This window comes from Leptodactylus fuscus, chromosome 9 (genome assembly GCF_031893055.1).
Source record: "Leptodactylus fuscus isolate aLepFus1 chromosome 9, aLepFus1.hap2, whole genome shotgun sequence".
In the NCBI taxonomy this organism is placed as follows: Eukaryota; Metazoa; Chordata; class Amphibia; order Anura; family Leptodactylidae; genus Leptodactylus; species Leptodactylus fuscus.
In genome coordinates this window covers 54,419,582-54,443,833 of record NC_134273.1, presented here as the reverse complement: position 1 = coordinate 54,443,833, position 24,252 = coordinate 54,419,582, and the positions used below count along the sequence as shown (strand labels likewise).

At 40.9% G+C, this 24,252-nt stretch overlaps 1 protein-coding gene across 1 annotated transcript in view; it reads right to left on the bottom strand.

The window, feature by feature from the left end:
• CDC73 (cell division cycle 73) overlaps positions 1-23,386 on the bottom strand; it is a 49,618-nt gene extending 26,232 nt beyond the window's left edge. Inside the window, exons 1-10 of the mRNA XM_075287214.1 lie at positions 23,198-23,386; positions 15,917-16,022; positions 13,167-13,236; positions 12,785-12,847; positions 12,659-12,711; positions 10,992-11,080; positions 10,320-10,536; positions 6,824-6,922; positions 4,526-4,604; positions 579-643 (exon numbers count right to left, since the gene is read on the bottom strand). Of these exons, the coding sequence (XP_075143315.1) occupies positions 579-643; positions 4,526-4,604; positions 6,824-6,922; positions 10,320-10,536; positions 10,992-11,080; positions 12,659-12,711; positions 12,785-12,847; positions 13,167-13,236; positions 15,917-16,022; positions 23,198-23,328 (972 nt within the window). The 5' untranslated portion in view covers positions 23,329-23,386. The remainder of the gene's footprint in view (positions 1-578; positions 644-4,525; positions 4,605-6,823; positions 6,923-10,319; positions 10,537-10,991; positions 11,081-12,658; positions 12,712-12,784; positions 12,848-13,166; positions 13,237-15,916; positions 16,023-23,197) is intronic.
• Positions 23,387-24,252: the final 866 nt, after the last annotated feature.

The window sequence follows — 24,252 nt, the reverse complement described above, 5'->3', positions numbered from 1 at the left end:
AAAACAGGCTAAAATGGCTCCTAAAAGTAAAAAACAAAAAAACCCAGAAGACTGAAAATGCTTGCATGGGCAAGAAAACTGCTACAGAAGAAGTAGCTTTTGTGCAGACATAACTGCACGGCCATTATAGTCTATGTAGCTCCCTGCTTCCAACTCCATCCCTGCAAATATAAGCTGTTTGGTGCTGGAGCCCACTGATCTGACATGGAAGGTCAGCAACATGCTGTCAATCTGCAGGGTCTGAATAATGTAATAGTAGAATAGAGAATAGTAGAGAAGTGTGCAAAGGGAATATTCCAGTATAATTAAAATGTAACATAGCACAATTCTAATATTACTGATACTATTGTATATAAAGATGGAAAGAAACATTGAATGTATGCTAACATGTCTCCAAGTATATAGATACCCCTTCTGTACTGGTTGACCTATAGAGAACTGTAGAAAAACCAGGAACAGTTAAGAAAAATAAAAACCCAAACATCTAAAAGGTGAAAATGCCCTTGAACAAATCTCTTACAAGCCTCCGATTTCTGAGAAATTGCAGTTTTACGCAAAGTGAGCTCTGTCAAACTTACAGTCACAGATTTCAGTGTCATTCCATGGTACGTCCCCATAGTATCAATTTTAAAGCCTTCCGTTTCTGGGGGGAAAAAAATGTAAAAGGAAAAAGGTTAGTGTCATTTTATTTAACAGCTTTTATACAAAAAGGATATAAGAACAAAAAAACAGCAGCAAAATTCAATTTTCGACAAATGCTCATTTAAAGAGGACCTGTATCAAAGTACAAGATGCTTAATGCCAAACACTCAATTACCACTGTGCCCCTAAACAAGTCGGCGTTTATTATTAATTTGTTCATCCATTCATGAGTTATGGCCCCTAGAAAGTTCTATGTAAATTAGTTCTTATTCTCCATGTAGGTGGGAACCTTTTGAGGACCTAACCCACTGATTTGCTTTAAATGACATAACTCTGACATCAGTTTTTACATTGATTTTTATTGGGTAAAAATGGAGAAATATAGAACGTCTGTTCAGTCTCTTTTTTGTAGGAATAAACATTCACTCTGTTTCTTTTGCTGCTCACATGGGCATTTCAAAAGCAATGTTGTGCTAGGGTGACGGTGAGCAACTTTTTTTTTGCCTTGTTTTTGTATATTTTGTGCTATCACTAAGATCACAGTTGCGCTTCCTCTCCACTGTTGTGGTCTGCCAGGACCCCCCAACAACAGAGAGGCAGACAGAGAAAACAGCGGTTGCATACGGAGCCCGGTAGACTAGAGATGAGCGAACAGTGTTCTATCGAACACATGTTCGATCGGATATCAGGGTGTTCGCCATGTTCGAATCGAACACCGCGTGGTAAAGTGCGCCAAAATTCGATTCCCCTCCCACCTTCCCTGGCGCCTTTTTTGCACCAATAACAGCGCAGGGGAGGTGGGACAGGAACTACGACACCGGGGGCATTGAAAAAAATTGGAAAAAGTCATTGGCTGCCGAAATCAGGTGACCTCCATTTTAGACGAATAGTGGATTTCAAATCCGGGTCATATGAGAATGTGAACTTTGTGACTATGAGACAGGGATAGCTGTACAGGCAGGGATAGCTAGGGATAACCTTTATTTAGGGGGGAATGTTATTAAAAATAACTTTTTGGGGCTCTATCGGGTGTGTAATTGTGATTTTTGTGAGATAAACTTTTTCCCATAGGGATGCATTGGCCAGCGCTGATTGGCCGAATTCCGTACTCTGGCCAATCAGTGCTGGCCAATGCATTCTATTAGCTTGATGAAGCAGAGTGTGCACAAGGGTTCAAGCGCACCCTCGGCTCTGATGTAGGAGAGCCGAGGCTGCACAAGGGTTCAAGCGCACCCTCGGCTCTGATGTAGGAGAGCCGAGGGTGCACTTGAACCCTTGTGCACCCTCAGCTCTGCAACATCAGAGCCGAGGGTGCGCTTGAACCCTTGTGCACACTCTGCTTCATCAAGCTAATAGAATGCATTGGCCAGCGCTGATTGGCCAGAGTACGGAACTCGACCAATCAGCGCTGGCTCTGCTGGAGGAGGCGGAGTCTAAGATCGCTCCACACCAGTCTCCATTCAGGTCCGACCTTAGACTCCGCCTCCTCCGGCAGAGCCAGCGCTGATTGGCCGAAGGCTGGCCAATGCATTCCTATGCGAATGCAGAGACTTAGCAGTGCTGAGTCAGTTTTGCTCAACTACACATCTGATGCACACTCGGCACTGCTACATCAGATGTAGCAATCTGATGTAGCAGAGCCGAGGGTGCACTAGAACCCCTGTGCAAACTCAGTTCACGCTAATAGAATGCATTGGCCAGCGCTGATTGGCCAATGCATTCTATTAGCCCGATGAAGTAGAGCTGAATGTGTGTGCTAAGCACACATATTCAGCACTGCTTCATCACGCCAATACAATGCATTAGCCAGTGCTGATTGGCCAGAGTACGGAATTCGGCCAATCAGCGCTGGCTCTGCTGGAGGAGGCGGAGTCTAAGATCGCTCCACACCAGTCTCCATTCAGGTCCGACCTTAGACTCCGCCTCCTCCAGCAGAGCCAGCGCTGATTGGCCGAATTCCGTACTCTGGCCAATCAGCACTGGCTAATGCATTGTATTGGCGTGATGAAGCAGTGCTGAATGTGTGTGCTTAGCACACACATTCAGCTCTACTTCATCGGGCTAATAGAATGCATTGGCCAGCGCTGATTGGCCGAATTCCGTACTCTGGCCAATCAGCACTGGCTAATGCATTGTATTGGCGTGATGAAGCAGTGCTGAATGTGTGTGCTTAGCACACACATTCAGCTCTACTTCATCGGGCTAATAGAATGCATTGGCCAGCGCTGATTGGCCAGAGTACGGAATTCGGCCAATCAGCGCTGGCTCTGCTGGAGGAGGCGGAGTCTAAGGTCGGACCTGAATGGAGACTGGTGTGGAGCGATCTTAGACTCCGCCTCCTCCAGCAGAGCCAGCGCTGATTGGTCGAGTTCCGTACTCTGGCCAATCAGCACTGGCCAATGCATTTCTATGGGGAAAAGTTAGCTTGCGAAAATCGCAAACTGACAGGGATTTCCATGAAATAAAGTGACTTTTATGCCCCCAGACATGCTTCCCCTGCTGTCCCAGTGTCATTCCAGGGTGTTGGTATCATTTCCTGGGGTGTCATAGTGGACTTGGTGACCCTCCAGACACGAATTTGGGTTTCCCCCTTAACGAGTTTATGTTCCCCATAGACTATAATGGGGTTCGAAACCCATTCGAACACTCGAACAGTGAGCGGCTGTTCGAATCTAATTTCGAACCTCGAACATTTTAGTGTTCGCTCATCTCTACGGTAGACCCCATTCACTATAATGGGGTCTGTTGGTTGTCCATAGTTTTGAAAAAGAAAGCGGTGGCTTTATTCTCCACAGATTTTCTGTAGACTCTTCAAAAGGGTCTCGAATGCAGACTCCAGAGCAGATGTGAACAAAGTCTAAATTTTATAAAAGTTTGATTTTTGGTCAAAATCTGCAGCACAAGACACTGTGCAATGTGTAAATGGGAATGGTTTAAAGAGGACCTTTCATCAGATTGGGCACAGGCAGTTCCATTTACTGCTGGAAAGCAGAGTGTGCGCTGAATTCAGCGCACTATCGCTTTTGCGATCTGTGCCCCGGGTAAAGCGCTATCGTTCCCGGTACCGTAGCGCTTTACAGTCAGAAGGGCGTTTCTGACAGTCTGTCAGGAAAATCCTTCTCCACAACAGCGCCTATCGCGCTGTACAGTGTATGCGGGGAGGAACGCCCCCTCCCTCTGCTCACAGTGCTCATCCATAGAAGAGTATTATCAGGAGGGGAGGGGGTGTTCCTCCCCGCTCACACTGTACAGCGCAATAGGCGCTGTTGTGGAGAAGGATTTTCCTGACAGACTGTCAGAAACGCCCTTCTGACTGTAAAGCACTACGGTATCGGGAACGATAGCGCTTTACCCGGGGCACAGATCGCGAGAGCAGATTGTGCGCTGTATATGGAACTGCCTGTGCCCAATCTGATGAAAGGTCCTCTTTAACATCTACAATACTGTTACTGTAATCACATTGATCTGAATACATGTGTCATTTGTTCTTACATTTACCCTAATAAAATAATGATAAAATTATTACAAATTTGAATGCAGCTATAGAAAAGAAAAACAAATGGTTAGACATCAAGGCCCAAATGCCTGCAGGGTGAAGGAGTTAAATGCTTTACTTGGGGTATATGGGTAGTTAGACCGCCACTGCATTCTGTACAAGTGAGCAACATGGCTCCTAGCAAATATGATCAGGAGCTGCTGATCCGTGAGGGTCCCAGCTGTTAGACCCTTGCAGATTTAATACCAATGACCTATTCTAAGGATAGGCCATAAATATAAGAACCAGAAGAGAAAGGAGGATGAGAGCAGATAAACATAACTCAGTAATAACCACAGGAAAAAAAAAAAAAAAAAAAGTACAACTTCTGTAGTGCAAACCACTGACCTTCTTTCCCTTTGAACCTTTCTTGATCGTATCGATTGTAGATCTGTGGAGCTGGCTGTTTGTTTCTCAGTGTTGGGTCCTGAAAATCACAAAGTTTTGTCTTTTATTTTAATTCAGAAGTGATTATTCATGCTTCTAAACTGCAGACACTAAAGGCCTTATCAGGAAAGGACGTTACTATTGAGTGCTTAGGTCTTGTATGATCATGTCAAAGATACATTCCATTCAGAAAGAGAACACTGGCACAGGAAAACCAAGTCAACAAGTCTCTGCACAATGTATTACTCGTCAGTGTTGAAACCCACTAATAAAGTAATAGTTCACAAAAAATAAGAAGTTACAAACACTCCTCAACAGCATGTTGCCGCTAGTGGGGAAAAAAAAGTGAGCTGCCCTTTCTTCAGGTGGATTCCGATGGTCGTGGCAGGCGGGTTTTGACCCGAGAGTGACGCAGCTCCCTGCATCACTCTCGGTGCCAAAATCCACCCCACATGTGAACGAGCCCTAAGACTACATGTCAATGTAAATCAAAGTTCACAAGTGGCAGACTGATTTCAAAACTACCTGAGATAAATCTCAAGAAATCTAAAGAAAATCCCATTCAAACACATGGAATACCCTGTAAAAAATCTGCTAGGTGTGACTATACCTCAACACTCACAGGAGTAATAACCACTCAGGCTACGGTCACACTAGTGTTGTGTAGCTGTTCAGGGACTCTGTCCCCAATTCCGCTTAAAATATGCGGAGAGTAAAGTCCCCGGAAGACCAAAAGAACAGAAACCCAAACGCTAGTGTGATACTAGGTAACCTTTGTAAATAACCTCAGATGAACACACAACAGATTACCATTTCATTATTTACGCAAGAAAAATAAAGCCAAAATGAAAAAGGCACATGTGAAAAACCAAGTACACCCCATGAATTAATAGATTTTCGAACCTCCTTTAGATCTTGAAGGAATAGCTTGTAGTATTAGACTCAACATTCTGGAGGAATTTTGGCCCACTCTTTACAACATTGCTTCTTTTCAGGTTTGTGGGTATTCTTATATGTACAGTTATTTTAAGGTACCACCATTGAACTTCAAATGGCTTGAGGTCTGGACACTGACTCGGCCATTACAACACCTTGGTTCCTCTGTCAGAAATTTGGTGGTAGATTTACTAGAATGCTTGGGCTCGTTGTCCTGTCGCTTGACCCATTATAAGTAAAGTTTTAGTTGTTAGATAAATGGCCTCACATTTGACTCTAGAATACTTTGATATACAGAGGAGTTTTGTAGTGGACTCAATAACCGCTAGGTGGCTGCAAAAAAGGCCCAAATCATCAGTCCTCCACCCATTGTGCTTGACAGTAAGAGGTGCTTGTGCTGATATAGTGTGTTTGGCCACAATGCACAGGGTCACATTTGGCAGGAATCAAACTCCTCCATTTTTTTGTCTCATCCATCTAATATTGTTCAGATGCAACTTCGCAAACTTTTGCAATGCTATCAGTCATTTTAGAAAGAGGAGGCTTTCTTCTGGCAACCCCCGCAACAAGCAATACTTGTTCAGTCTTTTTCTAATGATACTGTGCATGCAATGAACACTTAACATGAGAGGCCTGTAGAGACTGAGATGTAGCCCTTTCTCACTGTTGAATGATGGATTTTAAATTGTATGGAAGTGGCCTTATAACCCTTCCCAGAATTATAGGCAGCAGCAATTGCTTCTCTAAGATCATTGCTGATGTCTTTACTCTCTGGCATTGTGCTTACACACACCAGAATGCATCAGACCAGCAAGCTGCTAAAACTTTTGATTTTATAGAGGTGATCACACTTGCTGATGATCAATTAATCCAGGGCATTTGATTAGCAGCAGCTTTATGCTACTTACCCTCTTAATTCCTACTAGTGAGGATATACTTAGACTGCTTCCTCTGTTTGGCCTAGTTTTTGTGAAATAGACATGGTGTCATTTTGTCACGTGTTTTTGTTCATCTGAGGTTATATTTACCTAATCTGTTCTAAGGATCAGATTTTTCCTTATGTCTAGATGTGCAAAAATAGAATTCAAAAAGGGTGTACTGTGCTTTCCCAAGAATATGCAATAAAATACACTGTGCGAAATTTATGAAGTCTTTATACTGCTGTCTTGACAGAAAAATAAATAAGTTGTTTTTTGGAATGCAGTCATGTTTCATTAAAAACTGCAGCATGTACGAATAAAATGGCATAAAAACATGAGAACACAATTTTCAACCAAAGAGTGTAGTGGAGATGATCTATCGAAGCACAAGGTAATCACCTACCGTTGGTGCAGTAGTTTGCACAGGTCTTTGCTCAGGTGCACGCCCCTCTTCCCTTGCTTTAACATTCTGAAGGATTGCAAATATGTTCTTGGCAAAATTCTGAAAGGAGACAGAGACTATAGTGTTAACAGTGTTTTCAGATATGTAACCACAACAAAAAATTTTTTTTTTTTTTTAACTCTAAAAAAAAAATCCCAAGACAACTCCTTTGAGAAGACCTCCAACTGATATCCCCCAAAAATCGATTTTTTTTGAGCAACTGATTCTCACATTATGTGGTGCGGTGCTGCATTACTGGACTGCGAAAAAGGGCCTCGCATAGACATCAGGGGAGGAAAAAAAAAAAAAGTCACACCACAGCAGGGAGCCCATGCCACAGTCAATGTAATCTACCACTGAGGTGTGAGGTGTATATAAAATAAGATAAGATAATCCTTTAATCGTCCCACAGTGGGGAAATTTCAGTATGTTACAGCAGCATAGTAATACAGATACAGGATAGTACACAGTAATATATTACAGAAGTAGAGGCACATATGCTGAGAAGAGAAGATATACTGGGAGTCCATAGACGCTAAGGAAGAGAAGAAAGAAGGAAGACTTCAGGATCATTTAGTTCTCTGTGCGGAGTGATCTTCGCTTGGTCTGATGTACATTATGTAGCTTGACCATGGTTGGGAGGAAGGATCTCCGATAGCGCTCCTTCTCACACTTGGGGTGAAGCAGACGGTCACTTACAGTGCTGCCAAGGTCTCATACATGGGGTGGGATTTATTCTCCGCATGGAGCTCACCACAGACAGTGTCCTTCTGTCACCCACCACCTGCATGCCAATAGCTCCAGTTTTTCCATGATAATCTAGGGAAATGAGCGTCAAAAGGGAAGTGTTTCTATGTACAGTGCACCACAATATGTGTATTCTTGTGGCATTCCCAGGTATGCCTTAAGTATGCCTATGAAATATCAGCAAGTATCATCAAAGTTAGCAGTGAAGGGAAATGGGATCCATGTTAAGAATGAAAGGGCTAGCCATACTGGGTTTCAGGAGGGGGCCATACTGAGGACCTAGATTTAGAGGGATATTGTGCTGGGAACCAGGAATGAGATGGGAACAATATGCTGATGTGATAGCTGATTGTGTAATATTGTGAAGCATATACATACACATGATTTTTGGCTCTTGTTATTGATTGGTGGCAATGTACATGCTCGCTGACTCCAGACACGTTAACCTGCATTCTGTATACTTCATTTGAAAGGACCTTCCTTATAAAAGACTTTTTTTTTTTTGCAAATTTAGTTGGTTAGCTCAAAGAGAGGTTTTACTGTACTTAGCCATAAGGGCAGCGAAGAAAAGTGTACCCTGCTTTGTTTCAAATGCAAACTGCACATGTGATGAGAACAGCTACACAAGACCCACGACTCCTCCCTGGCAGAGCAAAAACATCCATTTTTTGTTTCCCTATCCCCAAACCTGGTGACAGGTTTCCTTTGCCTATTTCATTGCCATGGACTTTTGTAATACCTCATGAGTTTCAAAACTTGCTGAAAGTAGAAAATAAAATAGCGGTAGATTACATATTCATATCTTATTAAATCCAAGAATCTTCGCTTTAACCCATTCCAGACACAAGCATATTTTGATTTTCGTTTTGGACTCCCCACCTTTCAAACCCCATAACTTATTTTTCTATTCACAGAGCCAGAGAGTTCACAGCTTAATATCTGTGGGACAAATTGTAGTTTGTAATGTCATTTAAAGTTTCGTATAATGTACTGGGAAGCTGGGGGAAAAAATTCAGAATGGAACGGAACTGGAGAAAAACGGTGTTTGCGCAACTTTATAAGCTTTGTTTTTACGGCATTCAAATGTGCAGCCAAAATGCCATGTCACCTGTATTCTAAGGGTCAATACAATTTTGGGGATACCATATAGTTTGGTTTTTTTTTAAATTTAACCTCTTAAAAATAATCCAAAAAAAAATTTGTGAAAAAAAAAAAAAGTCTTGAATTCACCAAATTCTTACAGGTTTTTTTTTTTCTTTTAATTAATAATTCCATGCACAGGAATGCATAGGGAGTCTTTTTAAAGGTGCCAGATGTACTTTTTAGTTATACCTGTTTAGGGAATGTCTAATGTTCTCATCGCTTTTTTTATTCAAATTTTTTTTTAAGTAAGAAGGTGAAAAAAAACCCCTTGGTTTAGGTGCATTTGATTTTTTTTTGCCCCACTATATGGGAAAAATATTTGTGGATCAGGCGTTTTTTGAAACAGGGGACGTATAATTTGTTTGTGTTTGGTTTCGTTTCTTTTTATTTGAAATCTAGGGAAAACTGATGATTTAAATTTTGTATTCCATTTTATTTTAAATAACGATTTTATTAGTCCCCCTTGCAATCCTTTTATTACAAGTCCCATATAATGCAATATAACTGTAAAACTACATACATATTATTGGAACCATAGGGATAGCTCACACGTAAAAACCTCTTGGCTTATTTTGGTCCTGAAAAAAAACGCTTCCTAATTAGCAAGTGGTTTTTTGACCTTGAGGCATTTTTTGGAGCAGTTTTTGGTAAAAACTGCTTCAGAAAATGCCAGGCAGTTTTCCCCTCCCCTAAAGTGAATGGACTATAAACAAAATACGCTAGGAATTTTCAGTCGCTGTTTTTGCAAAAAAAAGCTAGGCGTTTTTCACCTCCCATTCACTTCTATTGCTTTCCTCAGGCGGAATCCGCCTGAAGAAAGGTCATGTCGCTTCTTCAGAAAAAAAACTGCTAGCAGAGAGAAAAAAAAAAAGAAAAAAAAAAAAAAAAAAAAAAAAAAAAAAAAAAAGCTAGCAGTCTCCATAGACCACCACTGTATGGAGGCAGATTTTGAGGCGAAATCTGCTGTCAAAATCTGCCTCATTGCCCCCGTGTGAACTAGCCCTTAGGGATCACAGTGGCTGGACGTTCACCAATTATGAACTTATTCCCTACCTTATTGATATAGGATAACATCAAAAGTAGGTACAACCCACTTTACATTTTTAGTGGTTTGCAATAAGCGAGGTCCGTTATTTTTGGGATCACTTCAACTTTGCTTTAGAATATTAATTTCAAACTAGAAAAATGATCTTCCGCCATGTGTACTTTAATCTGAAATTCATCAGCACTTGTAAGCCATATAAAGGCCTAGGTCCAAATCTCTCCATTATGCTTTGGCTACAGTTCTGACTTACAAATGCTTACACAGAATACTTACTAAAAATAAGCAAATGTGAGGGTGTCATTTAGTTTTCCACTCAAAAGAATATTTTGAATTTCCTCATACAATTTTGTAAAACGAAGAGATACCTCTCTGGCGTGGTCTAGTGCCCCTGTACGACTCCTATGCTGATTTTACACAGCAAGAGTTGACCAGTCCTGTTTTCCCATATACAAATATCTATAAAACCAAAAAATTGACAGGTCTGAGGGCAAATGGAAACAGAAATGATAAAGTAATACTCACTTTTCCTGTACTCTGCAATATGGTTGTTCTTGTTCTCCATACTCGCTCCCTACTGACAATATCCCTGGTAACATCCACTTCGGCATCCACAAAACTTCTTTGTTTTAAGGCGGTTATATCATCATCCAAATCTGTTTTGATTGTGGTTTTTCTTTTTGCCATAATTTTGGCTTTGATAGCAGCAATTTTCTCAACTGACATGGCTTCTGATAGGGATCTGAAAATATTGGAGGAAACAAAGAAAACTTAATAGATAACAGTCATATACAAACAGCTGACAACCCCACCCTCAATTTAAATAGAACCTAGAAAACAGTCTTGGCACTCAAGTCTCTGCCAACGTGTACTGTCAAGTACCTTACAGATCTGCCATCGCCTTTATTCACCTTTACAATTTTGGTTGGGGTGGCTGAGGTGTATGTCAAAGAAGGACATATTAGGAGATGTATCAATGTGACAGGTATTAAATGCTTTAGGTTTAAGGAAATATAAAAGTTACTGAGAAATTCATGTAGTTAAATTAAGCATAGGTATAAAATATATTGTACCCCTTACAACAAGGTGCATGCCAAAGCTAGACAGCCCAAAACAATGATCAATTTCAGAGTCTTTCCATTAAAACTGAACAAAATACAATGCCAAAAGGTAAATCATGTGAAAAGCACAGCTTACCGAATTTGCTCAGTCTGCACAATGCCTTCTTTATGGCCTTCCAGTCTAGCAGCCAGTCTCTCTTTGTCAAGACGGACACGTTCTTCATCCTAGCAAGATAGGAAGATAGCTCATACCTATCAAACCTAGATTATCTATGTTATGTCCTTTGTACTGTCAGCATTACAAGAAGAGTGAAATTTTTTTTTTTTTGCACAATGTGTCAAGGAGGACTGATACACCCCTTAAAGCAGTGGTTCTTAACCAGGGTTCCATCGAACCCTAGGCCATATGCACAGTTGATTTTGCGTATCAGTACATAAAAAAACCCCAAAAAAACACATACCTATGTCTTGAATTTGGAAAAAAATTATATTTGATTTATCACTAAATAAGTGTTCAGCGAATGTGCATATGCAACTGGTGGGTTCGGTACCTCAAACAAGGTTAAGAACCACTGCCTTAAAGGGATTCTAATCATTAGATTTAGGCAAATTTTCCTAACATCATGTTGGAATAGCCTTTAGAAAAGCAATTCTAGCCCTACTTTTCTTTAGCTTTTCGCAGACACCATTTTTAAAATAAATACTTTATTCTGTGGGGGCGTTCCTCCTGTTAGTATCCCGATAGTATCCCTTTAAAGGAAACGCTATTGAAAAAAACAATTTTTTTCAAATTGATTTAAAAAAAAAAAAAAAAAAAAAAGGGGGGGGGCAAGAAGCAGTAAAAATCTACATAAATGTAAACCAAGTAGTGGGCACAGTACATCAGACTACAAGTCCCATTCACCTACTTCAATTTAATGGTCATATTTCCACCCCACCCCCTCCAAAAAAATAAATAAAATAAATCGTTAAACGTACACTTGAAACGCAATGTGAAAATAACCCTACTTACTGCCTCTCAATCTGCAACGTAGGGACAGTTCAATATGTGCTCTTTTACTTCCACTAGTTAGAGTTTTCCATGGCAATGTCATTTACTTTGGCTGGGAATTCTGAGAGACTATAGTTCTTTCTTCAGTGTCCTTGTCTCTTGGTCACAGTGGAGAGGACCTGTCCTCTACTACACAGACAACCCACTGATTTTAACAAAAACTGTAGAAAATTTTGAGTTGCAAGGAAGTTTCAACTCCTTTAAGCAACACAAATGAATACGCTGGGAGAGTAAACTGCTTTTCTTATGTGCAGAGAATGGAGATAAAAGGAGTTGTGTACCAGTAGTAAAAGTATAATAACACAGCGTGCACTTTAACAGTATTATGGTTCTACCAAAATAATGCTATTCTTTGAAGAGTGAAAAATGTATAAAAGTGGCTTAAGGCTTCTGTCTCACAATCTTTTTGTGGAGTCAAAAGAATGGAAACCATAAAGGAAGAACTTATATTTTACCTGGCAGAAGAAAGACTGTCACATAACAGTCTAAACGTGGCATGTACAGCACGCAAATCACCCTAAAATGTCTACCAAATGGAGCTGCAGGAACATAAAACTGGTTTAGTGACTTTGTGTATTAAGACTCTGTTCACAATCCTTACTGCCAAAATCCCCAGAAAGTAAACAAAAGGGAACAAGAAGGTGGAACACTTCCATTAAGATTCACTTGTGAGTTTACTGCACTAGATGTAGGGCATCTATCATCCCTAATGTACTTTAGTGTTGGAGGTTCTGGTGAAACAAGACACTCACCTCAATTCTGGGTTTCTTTGCTTCGGCTAATATTTCATCTGTAGCTCTCTTCACTAGTAAGAAAAATAAATTTTAGATTTCAATTTCCAGAAACCTCTACCCTTCACGAATAATAGTTATACACACCCTGTGAAGATCTTTGAAGGCCAATTTCCAGCGGTGCACTTCTGTCTATACTAGCAGAAGTCGCTGCAGAGGGAGAAAAGAAAAAAAATCAATCAAATCATTCACACCATAGAAATAGTAGCAAAAACTATAAAACAGCTAGCTGCCATAGAATGTTGTGGACAACACTGCAGGAGTGCCGCTGACTGTCCTCAAATGCTCTACACACTCTTTTGGGAGGATTATGTGAACACTGTGCAAAATATTCATAGTACACTTTAGTGGGTGTATATATATATATATATATATATATATATATATATATATATATATTATTTTTATTATATACACATTTAGCCACACAAATGTGTGAAATACAGTCTAACAGGGAAAAGGTACTTACATGTTTCTCCATTTAAGTAGGCAAGAAGGTCTTTTCTGTCAGGTCTTCTGACAACAGGAATGTTTTCTGTCTGGAAAAATTAAGAGCACAATTTTTATTATATAAAGCTGGAGTGTGACACCAGTCTGTATTGGGCGCTATATAGATCAAATACAAGTGTATACAAACACATGCAAATCTGTTTTCCAGGATGTAATTAGGAGAACACTGCCTCTGTACGCTGCCTGTTAGGACAGACCCCTTAACATCATACATGACTTTTTTCAATAAGCCTAATAACATGATGCGGGGATTATGTGTGTTTGCAAGATTTATATAACACACACAATATACATACAACAAGGTGTTGCCCAGGTATACAGTGTGGGTACAAGTAAAAGTGGAAAGCAAAATGAGGCAGATGCCAATATCGATCAATCTGGTGTCAGCTGTCATGTGTCCAAGGCCGTGACGCTTATATAGTAAGGTACACAATCTGCTACTGGAAGTTAAAAAGGTAAAAAAAATTAAAACCTGTCAATCCCAAACATTGCAGCAGATAAAGGTTCATTTTCCACTGCTGTAATACTGGTCATGTTTGTGGCAATATTATGGCTACAAATCCATTGGTGTAATGACCTGTAACTATTCATTTCCACTGACTACAATCCTCTCATAATGATTGGTAATAGTGAAACATAGACAAGAAGAGTATAGGGGGTCCTGTGACTGGAGTCCTCTGATAATGGCTGATAACAGAAGAATAGTGAGTGTTGTAATGCTCTTAGAATGGTATAAGGTATTAGGAATGAAGGACCTGCACACTTCTATTGGCTAAGAGGGGTCATGTGATATTAGGGCTGGACATTTATTATCCAAATCAAACTTGTGATTGATTGGGCATTTTACCTTGACTACAATTAATGCTGGTTATTTAGGCTTTTCAGGAATGAGTATGTGTTGGGTGAACCTCTCGAGATTCCTTCACAGCAGACTTGTCCATACTGGAGGTTTGATGGCAAAAAAAAAACAAAAACAAAAAAAACCTCCACTGGAGTCAGCACTGGTCTTGATCTTCTTCTGGACTCCTGAACAACATCAGGGGCCAGTTTGTGTCGTTGAGACAAGATGCAAGTGTGACAGGTGTAAAGAACTGGACTTGTAGGTGGTGAAAGGTCCTATTTAAATGAATATTGTTCAGTCATGTGATAGTATTTTTTAATGGCCGTCACATTGCTGAATTAACATCAATACCTTGTGCGACTTTCCTACGAGCTTCGTTTTTACGGCGTTCACTGTACAGCCAAAATGACATGTCACCTGTATTCTATGTTTCAGTACGATTCAGAGACTATCAAATTTATATGGTTTTATTTACATTTTAACCCCTTAACAAAAATCCAAAACTGTGCCAAAATGTTTTTTCTAAAAGTCTCCATATTCTGACACCCCTAATTTTTTTATACTTCCGTGTATGGGGATGCATAGGGTGTCTTTTTTTGCGGGGCTGGGTGTGCTTTTTAGTTATACCAGTGTAGGGAATTGATATTGCTTTGATCACTTTTTATTCAAATTATTCAACGGTTTGGCACTTTTGACTTTTTTTCCCCTGCTATGGCGTTTACCATACGGAAAAAATATTTTTATAGATAGATTTGTAGACTGGGCGTTTTCGGACACAGGGATACCTCATTTGTACGTGCTTCACAATATTTAAAGTACTTGTAAATGTGTTCTAGGGGAAGGGGGCGATTAGAATTTTCAAATTTATTTTGCATTTGTTAGACCCCCGAGGAGTCTTTAACCCCAGGGAGTCTGATCACTAATGCAATGCATTACAAGGATAATTGCATTGGATGCATTGTAAAAATCCAGCACTTCTAATGTAGGGTTCATAGCCAAAGAACAAATAGAATGACAGGCCACAGAGCCTTCACAAGGCTTCCGGCTGTCATAGAAAGCAGCCAGAGCTTGTTCCGGGTGCCAGCGAGCACTGAGAAAATGGCGGTGCCCAGGCGCCACCAGTAAAATGGCGCCTCAGTCAGCTTTGACCGAAGCATCAGAGGGGCTAAAGTCTGTGATCGGTGAGGGCACCATTCATGTGCATTACTGCATGGTGCCTGCTGTAACACAGCAGGCACTGAGTGACCGCCATATTTAAACACCCGGCAAAGGTTAAAAACATTCCAGTATTTCACAGTAGTTTGGTTTCCCACTTGGATGACCACAGGAGAGAATCCTAATCAAAGAACTTCTAACCTGACAAGGTGATAAGTGGGCCCCCCAAACAAGGAGCCTTACATCCGCCTATCCTTAGCGATGATGTGTTGTACATTGAACTTGTCAGAAGTACCCAGTCAAGTTACCACACAATGCCAATAGGGAAAACACCTCTCTGTGGCATCATATGACCACGGCTGCCATCACCATCCATATATACATGGACAGAATGTTTTACTTGTGTACTAATGTCAATTCCTGAAAAACTTATTTTAAGCTTAGACCAAATGTGCGAAAAGCTGATGAGGAATAAGTGTCAAACATTTGCTCTGAATTATTTTTTTCCTGAAACAATCACTTAGCTTTTTTTGGCCAGTGCCTCATCACGAATCAGGCAAATCCTCTGCTATTGCAGGGATCATCAAAGATCAATGTATAATGTGCTGGTTTTGATGAAGTTGGAAGTTTGATGAGTGGAAAATGAGAGCAGTCGAAATGCAAATTTTTACAGGTCGGTAAACAATATTTACCAAAAACGTTGAAATACTTACTGCAGCTCGACGGACATATACAGGGTGGGAAAGATGCACATTGTTGAGTAAAAACAAGATGGAGTCAAGAGTGTAGTATTCTCTTGGCTGTCCTTCTTTTCCAGTCCTATATGGGAAAGAAAAAAAAAAAAAGTAACACTAAGTTAGTATAGCAATACTAATACACATATACTTCATATAATATGATAGAAATTTAATACCAATGACCTATTCTTATTATATAAATCAATATCAGATCAGACCACCCACATGGATTCGCTGTTATCTGCCCATTTTACAGGGCTAGAAACAGGTGGGTGCTAACTCTGTTTAGCTGATGTCCCATGCTGTTGCAACACAGCCTCCACTGAGAGTCACTACACAGTATACGTTGTCTGTTTCTAGCTGTATACACAGTGCAGATATCAACAGTTTGTATGTTACCGCTGTATAAGTTATACATATGGAGTCTGTTTATATGCTTTTTTTTTTTTTTTTTTTTTTTTAAGATTATATGTATATTTTGCATGTATCCTTCTGGTTTGCATAGGACAGCAGTTTCGGTCACATGGACCCTTTCTTAGCTTGTATTTTGTATAGGTTTCTCTCTATAATTGTTGATTATGTACTCACAGTTTTATTTTCCCATTTTTTAACCAGTCAATAAATGCCTTTGAAACTAAAGGGAGTCTGTTGGGTTCAAAATGTCTCCCCCAACCAATAATAATGCAGTGAAGGGACCTTTAATAGAAGCAAAAACATACCTTCATGGCCACAAACAAGTGAAGCAATGCAGAAGGTAAGCATCTTTTCATGGATAAATCAGACTCAAGTGCATTGGGGAAGACCAATTCGCCAGATTTGTGACATTGGGCAAGAAATATAGAGGACATTCGCAGCACGTCTACTCATCTGTAGGCACATCAGGTCTGCCCCAACACACTTGCAGCCTGATAGAGAATATATATATATATATATATATATATATATATATATATATATATATATATATATATATATTTTTATTATTATTATTTTATTTTTTTTTCCACCTACTCCTCCCAATCCAGATCATTGCTGTGACACCTTCAAAAATTGCTGACAGCCATAGTCAGATACTGAAAGGTTACTCTAATTTTGTTTAAAAAAAAAAAAACCTGGATTGGTAGTAAAGTAAGTCTACAACAAACCATACATCTACGGTAATTACGCAATACCAATAATTGTATATTGGTATTAAAAAAAAACAAAAAAAAACACACCATTTTATTATTAAGCCAGAGTTGGCTTAAAAGCCAGAGTACATTGTTGTTGGAGCTGTAACCTTATCTGTACGGTGTTTTTTCTATGCACTATTTTTAGGCCAAGTGTTTGTTACCATTTATGTTGTTTATAAGTGACTGACTGTTAACCTCTTAAAAACCTTCAATAAAAATATTGAAAAATACAGGAAAAGCCATTGCAATCTATTAAAAACTCGCATATTGTGTTATGGTATAATAACAAATATATATAATTTCCCTTTTTTATTATACTGTGTAGGGGCGTTTAGTGAACATATTTTAAATATACTCAAAGCCCATTTCCTACTGAAAGTAAAAATTTAAGGGTCTAACTAAGTATTCCAATTGAAAGTCTATTCCCAGCAGACTGGCCCAGAGTTACTATTGTCATGTAAACATGGCACATCTTTGTTCCATCTAGTGTGGGCTAAAGGTTTCCAACTAGCTAGACATGTTGGAGCCATTTTGCAGCATATAAAGGTGTGGCTTAAATGCACCAAAGTAGTGTTGCAAAAAATTGTGCGTAAAGTAAGAATAATAGTAAAAAAAAAAAAGAAAAAAAAACTGAGTCATTAGCATGAGTTAGGGCGTTTACACATGCGCTCATTGTCCAGTTTGTGCATTCCGCCGAGTTTCCATCTTCTGCTCAGCGAAACTGGACAGGTAATGGGAACCCGGCGGTCAGTTTTAAGACCCATCCACTTGAATGGTTTGTAAAATGTGACCGCCTGTGTGCGTCTTCTGCCTGTCCGTGGGGACACAGGGTTTTTGTTTTTTTTAATTGCACACAAATTCCTGATTGTCCGACTTTGTGTCTGGATTTTTATAAAGAGCCTGAACTGAAATTTTAGCCCAAAAAGGGATGCAACAAAGATGTGCTAGACATGCACTAGATAAGTGCCGAGTGAGTTTCTAGTCATAACCACAATAGTAAGTCTGGGCCAGCGTGTGAGTGATTTATTACCTGTGATTTCACTGCAGGAGAGAAGGAATAGGAGGGGTACACAGAGAAAGAGAGAAGTGAGAGGAATCATGGGAAATGTAGTTTGTTTAGGGCTAGTTCACACGTGAGTATAAGGGGAGGTTTTTGACAGCGGATTTCGCGTCCAAAACCTCCCCTTATAATGGTGGTCTATGGAGACCGCCGGGCTTCTGTTCTCCGCTAGCGACATGTCCTTTCTTCAGGCGGAAGCCGCGCGGCTTCCGCCCCCGGCAGCTCCCTCCTATGTCGGCTCATTCATTTGAGCCGACAGCAGAGGGTTAAGCCGCGACAGCGATGGTCGCGGCGGGCGGGTTTTGACAAGAGAGGGACGCGGCTCGCCGCGTCTCTCTCTGTGTCAAAACCCGCGCGGGCAGTTCACGTGTGAACTAGCCCTTACAGATTCACTGCAGGCAAATAACAGTACAAGGGTGCATTCACACTACTGATACGCTGTCTGATTCTGAACGTTAAAACACGTTCAGAATCAGTGCGTATAAAGCAGATCCCATTCATTTCAATGGCAGCCGGCATACGAGCGCTCCCCATAGAAATGAATGGGCTGCTTTTTTCACTACGAGTGCTCCCATTGAAGTGAATAGGAAGTGCTCGCGTGTACGGCTCGGAATGAGCAGAGCTAGAGTCACAAGTAAAATAAAGCCAAAAGACCAATTCACAAGGAAAGTGAGGACTTAGCACCGCTGTGGATGTATTTGCAGATAGTTTATGGTTGCTGGATATCCGCCAAACTCCACCGCAGAAACTGAGAAAAATCCTGAACGTAGGACTTCTCTCTGCTTTCAGTATAACAACGGCATACCCCATTTAAGTCCATGGGGTTCGCAGGTAACCGTTGTTTTAGCTGTTGGGCTCTCTGTCATTTGGACCCCTCGGCGGACACAAACGACAGACAGCCCAGTGCGGATGTGAACCTAGTATAAGATAGAATTTATTAAACTATTACACGCCACTTCACCAACCCCCACAAGCCCAACAAACAAAAAGTGAAACAGCTCTTCCACCTTACATAGTATTTGGTATGTAAATGAGTAGCAGGGGCAGCACAATGCCAATACACACAATGATAATGGCGTTTTTGGCGCTGACTCGCCGCTTTCTACAAGTCTTTCAAATTCATGTTCATGTTCAACTGTTTACAAAACATCAAAAACAAAACAAAACACCATGTGAAAGCCCCGCCCACCTTAACTCCTTCCTGCCTCAATGCCTCATATTTACATTTAGATCTTTTTACTCTCCGCCCTCCATAAGCCATACCTTCCTTATTTATGAGCTCAGAGAATCCTGTGGGGCAGGACAAACAGTACTTCATAATAGTACCATAAAGGGGTTGGCTACCCCTGGACCAATATTGAAAGACAAATGTTATGATTTGTATAATAAAAAGTTGTACAATTTTCCAATATACTTTCTATATCAATTCCTTACGGTTTTCTAGATCTCTGCTTGTTGTCATTCATTCTGTTACTTCTAGGAGAGAAGTCTGACTATGGTCATGTGATTTACGGTCCATGGTCATGTGATGAGGACACAGGTGCACAACTCATTACCAGGCAGATGTCCAATTGCTGTGACTATAACAAGCGGCACCTGTGTGCTCATCACATGACCATGGACCGTAAATCACATGACCATGGTCAGAGTTTTATCCACTAGAAGTAACAGAATGAATGACAGCGAGCCGAAATCTAGAAAACTGAGGAATTGATACAGAAAATATATTGGAAAATTGTACAACTTTTTATTATACAAACAATAACATTTGTCTCAATATTGGCCTGAAAGTGGACAACCACTTTAAAGGGGCTCTATCAGCAAAATTATGCTGATAGAGCCCCCACATATGCATGAGTAGCCTTTAAAAAGGGCCTTCAGGCATTGCTAAAGTTATATTAAACTACCCCAATCCCCCACCCCCGTTTTAAGATAATACCCTAAAAAAAGAATATGATAATCATACCGTATCGTGCACGCTGGTCGGGCATGCACAGTCCAACGTCATCTTTGACCACACCTACATCTTCTTTCCTCTTGCAGCGATGTCCTCGGGTGCTGTCTTCCTCGTCTTCTTCCTCCGGCGTCATTGCTTATAATCCCGCGCAGTAGCAGGGGAACCGAGTATGCTCAGTTCCCCTACTACTGCGCCAGATTGAAGACGAGGAAGACCGGACCCGAGGAGTAGCAGGGGAATTGAGTATGCTCAGTTCCCCTACTACTGCGCCGGCGCGGGATTACAAGCAATGATGCTGGAAGACGGGACCCGAGGACATCGCTGCAAGAAGAAAGAAGATGTAGGCGTGGCTAAAGATGATGAATATTCCATACAATGTACTAAGAAGCTGAAAGCTAAATAGAACAGTATTCATGTGGAAAAAAAGTGCAAATGCACCATTCATAAATAAATATATATATATATATATATATATATATATATATATATGGTCAGCGCAATATCAAGTTTATATAGTTTTTGTTATCTTTAAAAAAAATAAAATAAAAGATCCTTACTTAAGGAACACAGTAGATAAAGTCCATGGTCATGTGATTTGCGCACAAGTACACAGCTGATTACCAGGCAGATGTCTGATTACTGTGCTGTGACTATAATGAGCTGCACCTGTGTGTACATCACATGACCACGGACCGTAAATCACATGACCATGGTCAGGTAGCACTCTTCTAAGTGGCACAAGGTCTGTAGGGGCCCCATCACAGATTGCCCATTGGGGTCCACAAACTTTAAGTTACACCTGTTTAAAACAGTCCAGAACAAGCAGTTAGCACGCACCACGTGACATCTAGTACATGGAAGAGGTTGAGGTCCCCTTCATATTTACAGCATGCTTCAAGTTTTGACCAATATCTTTGTTAGGCCCAGTTCACAACTGCGCTCAGTTTTCCGCTTGGGGACCCCTGAACAGAAACCTATATGTATTAAAAAGCGGTTAGCTAAGAAATGACACGACTCCATAGACTATAATGGGTTTCTGCTTGGTCCCCGCACAAATCATGCAGAGAGAAAAGCACGGCAAGCAGCACTTTTCTCTCCACATGCTCTGTGTAGAAACCATACGGACCTTATTATAGTCTATGGGGTCCATGTGGTTTCTTAGCTAACCGCTTTTCTCTGACTAGATTCCGGTCTATAAGGGATCCATAAAGACAGGTGTGGCATGGATACATATCGGCCATAAAAAATTACCTGTTTGACATGACTTCATTCAACCGGTGGCTGTGTAAATTAAGTTTTGGGGTACCAACACATACTACACTGAGGGACCAAGAAGCACGAAGCGCGCATTGCAATGTGTTTCACTGGTACAAACCGCAAAGCAACCACTTCCTGTTTTATTTATAAAGGTACTCTAGGGAAATTGTATATACCATATAAACCTTGAGATCGGGAGGATCTCTAGAAATCACTGTCTCGCACAAGCCACTTACACCTGTTTCTAACGCATGCCGCCTACACCTAGAACAGGATGATTTTGCTGACACGTTCCTTTTATGCTGTAATGGGTCAACGTAGGCAACAAGCCCACATGTGTACCATACTACAAATAAGACAATCTGAAACCGTAATGCATTGTCTGGGGGGGAAGGTCAGAATGTTCATATTCTAGATCAGTAGAGGTCTGACTGCTGAGGCCTTCTCTTGACTGCCCCCAACTTCATTCCTTGGAATATTTTGGCATTTTCCAACATTGCCACAGACTAAGTGAATAAGGCACCTGCTCAAGCATTAAAGATATTTTACACCAGCGTTTTGGCAACAACATCCATAATCAGAGTCTTCTCTGATCACGGTCATCAATTCTCTGTGGCTTTGCATAGGAACATAACGACTGTTTGCCTGTAATAGTCCTCAATAGTTATAACAGGATTTTACACTACTGACTATTGCAGGTTCAAGGCCCTTAAAAAACTTTTACACTTTTTTTTTCCAAAGCTCCGCATACGTGCGCCCCATGCACAACTAAAATTTTGTAAAAGGTATTATAATATAACAAAAATGATAAGTTTGGCATCACAATGATCAAAAGGAGCTGCAGACTATATAGAACATGTCACATTTACTCACCCCACAAATATCAAATCCATAAGGGCAATTGCAATTTTTTTTTCCCAATTCTACAACATATTTTATCCAGCTTACTAGAACATTGTATAGACTATTAAAGGGGAGCATTAGGAGTGAAACTTGTCTGTCTGATTTGAAAAAAAATAAATGGTTGCAGCGGGAAGAGGTGTCATCTGCTCCCACAGAAGTGACCATAACTAGGCTGTTCTTACGATAGGTTCACACTAGTGCTGAGCTCTGTCGTCCACAACACAACAAGCGTCACGGCCTCTTCAAATAGAGAATCAGTGGGATCCCAGGTACGGATCTCTGATGACCCATCCCCTGGAGGGGAAAGTGATCAGGACAAGCAATTCCATATGGAGTACAGCTCTAGTAATGGATAAGCTTCCTCGTGTCATCATGTATACCTAGGTCTTACTTACTTGTACTACTGCAAACTGTCTACTCCTCTCTGGCCAGTAACACCCATACTAAATGAGGAGAACATGTTATTCTGCTGAAGAAAAGGGAATAACCTCTGCACACTTATCCCAGCACTAGCTTTGCTACCATACCCTGACTCCATCACATCAAGGATTCACACTGAAAATCCATCTTGCCAGTCACAGCCAATAAACCTGCCTCAAAGTCACTGAGAAGGAGCCAAAGTCACCAAAAGAAGACAAATCTAAGAGGTGCAGAAGAGATGACGCCAGAGCCCCAGCTGTCCACAATGTCAGTCCTATGAGGAGTTGCACAACAGCCTTACATTATACACAGAGGACAGCCATGTTGTGGCCAATACTGCAGCACACACAAGTAGTACACCACCAGAACCGCACCGGTCAGAATACAGTACACACTGTGCGACCAAACGGATAAACCGCACAACATGATGACCCGCATGTACAAGGCAGCCCTGTCCCCGCACACAGCCCGCGCTCCGCCGCACTCACCCCCAGATCACATAGTTGGTCTTGACGTTCTTGGGCCAAGAAAACTCTCCGAATATAACTTCATCTCCCTTGACGTTAATTTCCTTCTTCTGGATGTTGTACTGACGCAGAACGCTCAGCACGTCCGCCATCTTCGCCTCCTCCTCCTGACTGCTTTGGCCGCAGCAAGGACCCCACCAACAGAGCTGGCTGTAGAAAGCGCCTGATTGGTCCCTCGTAAGGACCCAAGCCTATAAGCTGTCCTGCGCAATGCCTGTTTGTGTGAGACACAGAAAACATGGGCTACCCAGCAAAAGCCTGATTACGTGTGCGCATGCGTGTTCCAGCACTGAGTCTGTGACAGTAGTCACCTAGAAGAATAAGAATGAGTGATAGTAATGTACCGTAATCGCAACCACTTTTACATCAGTGGAGATTCAACCATCTGAACAGCCACAAACAAGGAAATGAGGCTGCCATGCAATTGTTATCAATATTTGGCCAGGACTACATTTAGGGAGCCTTCACACAGAGTAAACGTGCATGTATTTTTGCAAAATACACGTGTAAAAATAAGACTCCCATTGACATCAATGATATTTTTTACACGAGTAAAAATACGCCTGTAAAATGTCATTGAAGTCAATGGGAGTCTTATTTTTACACGTCTATTTTGCAAAAATACATGCACGTTTACTCTGTGTGAAGGCTCCCTAACCCTGTGACTTGTTATCTAACATTAGTGAATGTAGTCGCATTGTAACCACAATTGATTTGTTATTTATTTTGCTTACTTACAGCATATTCTATAGAGCCAAACTTTACTTGACTTTTGTGCGACTAGAAGTTGTGGTTGTTGCACCCTTGGGGTCCTCCCGCTACTCTATTTACTAACCTTAGCAAAGGAGTTGAAGATTGACACGGTGATCTTTGGTCACACAATAGAATACACATTGTAGCAATCACTTTGTAGCTCTAGTCTCAAAGGAAATACAACAATAAATTTCTGTATCCTCAACATTCTCAAAGATCTTAGAGGTCAGACCCCAACATATCACAAAGTAGTAGCATAAACT